The 2,276-nt window shown below is 29.4% G+C and overlaps 1 protein-coding gene across 1 annotated transcript in view; it reads left to right on the top strand.

Moving 5' to 3' along the window:
* The window catches only part of LOC105622698 (sodium channel protein 60E-like), a 94,668-nt gene that overhangs the window by 77,791 nt on the left and 14,601 nt on the right, over positions 1-2,276 (top strand). The window contains exon 9 of the mRNA XM_012204110.1: positions 1,402-1,877. Within this exon, the coding sequence (XP_012059500.1) occupies positions 1,402-1,877 (476 nt within the window). The remainder of the gene's footprint in view (positions 1-1,401; positions 1,878-2,276) is intronic.

Genomic DNA, 2,276 nt, shown 5'->3' with positions numbered 1-2,276 from the left:
AATTAAATTTAACTTAACTAACAGTGCATACATACACACATATATATATATATATATATATATATATAGATATACATATACATATATATATATATATATATGCAATTTGCTACGAAGCATTAAACAACAAGCTAATTCTAGAAAGACAGAAAGAAACATCGTAAATGCTCTCGAAATTTTCGAGAAACTGTAATAAAAGAAAAGTGAGCAAATGTGCTTGCCTTGCAATCTCACAATAGTAGATGATATAGGCCATATCATATAGAACGCATATTCTGGCGAATTTTGTATAATCTATCTCAGAACTATTATTCTCATCTACATCTAGTTTCTTTTATTAATTCACAGTTGTTTTGTATTTAGCGAAAATTTTATGAAATACTTTTTCTCTACTCTACTCACTTACTCTAATCACTTGTAGCTGATCTTTCAATTTATTACAATACTGTCAAAAATTAAAATTTGCTTAAAATGAACTAAAGAATACAATTTTCTTATTTTAATTGTTCATAATTAAGTTGATTTTAATTATTTATTATTATAATTATTTAATTATTTATTATAATATTTCGATATTTTTTTATTTGTTCTGAAAGAAACTAAAAAATATAAAAGATAGATTGTTTATTCTTAGTTAGAAGAAATTAATTGATATAAATTAAAAAAGGTTTTTACTTCCTGAATAATATAAAATTATTTTCTTTCTATAATTTATAATTAATTTCTCGCAACGATTTTATAATAAAAAAATATTTTGTTTAACTTCTTTTTATTTTTATTTTTTTCGTAAAGAATTTCATCTCCTTCCTTAGCGTTATTATTTTCCATAACACGCTACAAACAAGAAATGACCTAGTTTAATGATACACACAATCAGGATATTCCCAAAGTTAATGTCTACTAATTATATCGATTACTAATTGTAATCGATTTCACGTTGAACCTAACTATAATTTTATGCAGTTCTGAATTTAATTAGTGTAATGTCTCGAATAATCCCCGATACGACCTCAGTTCTTTAAAATCACAAAATTTCGTAGATCGCTTAGCAATTTGAAATATAAATATCTATCTTGCGCACTTATATTTAGGTATTTATGAAAATTATATATAGAATAATTCAGATATAAAAAAAAAATAACATTAAAATATATCATAATATCATAATACGTATTCTCAATTTGGATAATATTTTTTCAAAGAATTTTCTTTAATAAATGAAAACTGAAGAATACTATCAAATATTTAAAAATAATATAAATTATATATATAAAATACATTCTTCTCTCTCTCTCATAAAAAACTCAATATATTTTTTATTTATATTTTATTGGAAGATAACTCAATCTTTTCAAAATATTAAATTCTCTCCGAAATATATAATGTTGAATTCCATTACAGGTCTATGACGCCCAGTCCAAGTCCAAGTCCCAGGCACTCTAGTGTACGACCTTCTCACTTGCCGCTTCAGAACATTAGCCCCAGACCGTTGGAACCGAATACGGTTCATCGGTTAGCGCCAAATCGGGGTATGTTACATTCCAGACAAGCCAGCAACAATAGCAATCAGCAGTCATCTTTGGATGACTCCGGGGTAGTAGATGATCATGACGGCGACGATGTCACGTCCGCTGAGGAGCATGACAAGCGCGAGTTGCGGGAGCATCGTGTAGAGAAGTCACAGGAGAAATCCCCAAAGGAACACGGCAGAATTCAACCGATCCAACAAATGCGCCCGGATTGCCCACCGGCGCCGGTCACCGTGTCAGTGAGGACCGGCAATCGAGAGATTCGAGTGCTCAAATGCAACGGGCTCAAAACCAAGAAACATATGTACGCGCTGCCGCCAGAGTACCTGTCGCACATTGTAGTTTTAGGTGAGCAAAAAAATTGCAACATGTTAGCAACATTGTTAACAGTGTTTCTTTATAAATAATATTGCCAGTAATTGAATTTTTTAGTGGTTTGAAGTATTTCCGAATCAATTTGAAGTTGACGGTTTCCTCAATTGAAACTCTATTAAAAATTTTATCTGAAACTCTATTTGGAAAAATTTGTTAACAACTTTTGCATTGTTAATTATTTTTTTGTTAATTAATTACTTTTTCATTGTAATTGTGATTTAATTTAAACATTGTAATTGCGATTTATTCAAAATTTATTATTCTGTCTCTCTCTCTCTCTCTACTCTCNCTAGTACTATNTACTACTACTACTATAGTACGTTACTACGTACGTTAACGTTTAAACGTTTAAACGTTTAACCGTTTAACGTT

Source organism: Atta cephalotes, assembly GCF_000143395.1.
Source record: "Atta cephalotes unplaced genomic scaffold scaffold00048, whole genome shotgun sequence".
NCBI classification, from domain to species: domain Eukaryota; kingdom Metazoa; phylum Arthropoda; class Insecta; order Hymenoptera; family Formicidae; genus Atta; species Atta cephalotes.
The sequence above is the reverse complement of the archived record's forward strand: the minus strand, read 5'-3'. Positions and strand labels throughout refer to the sequence as shown.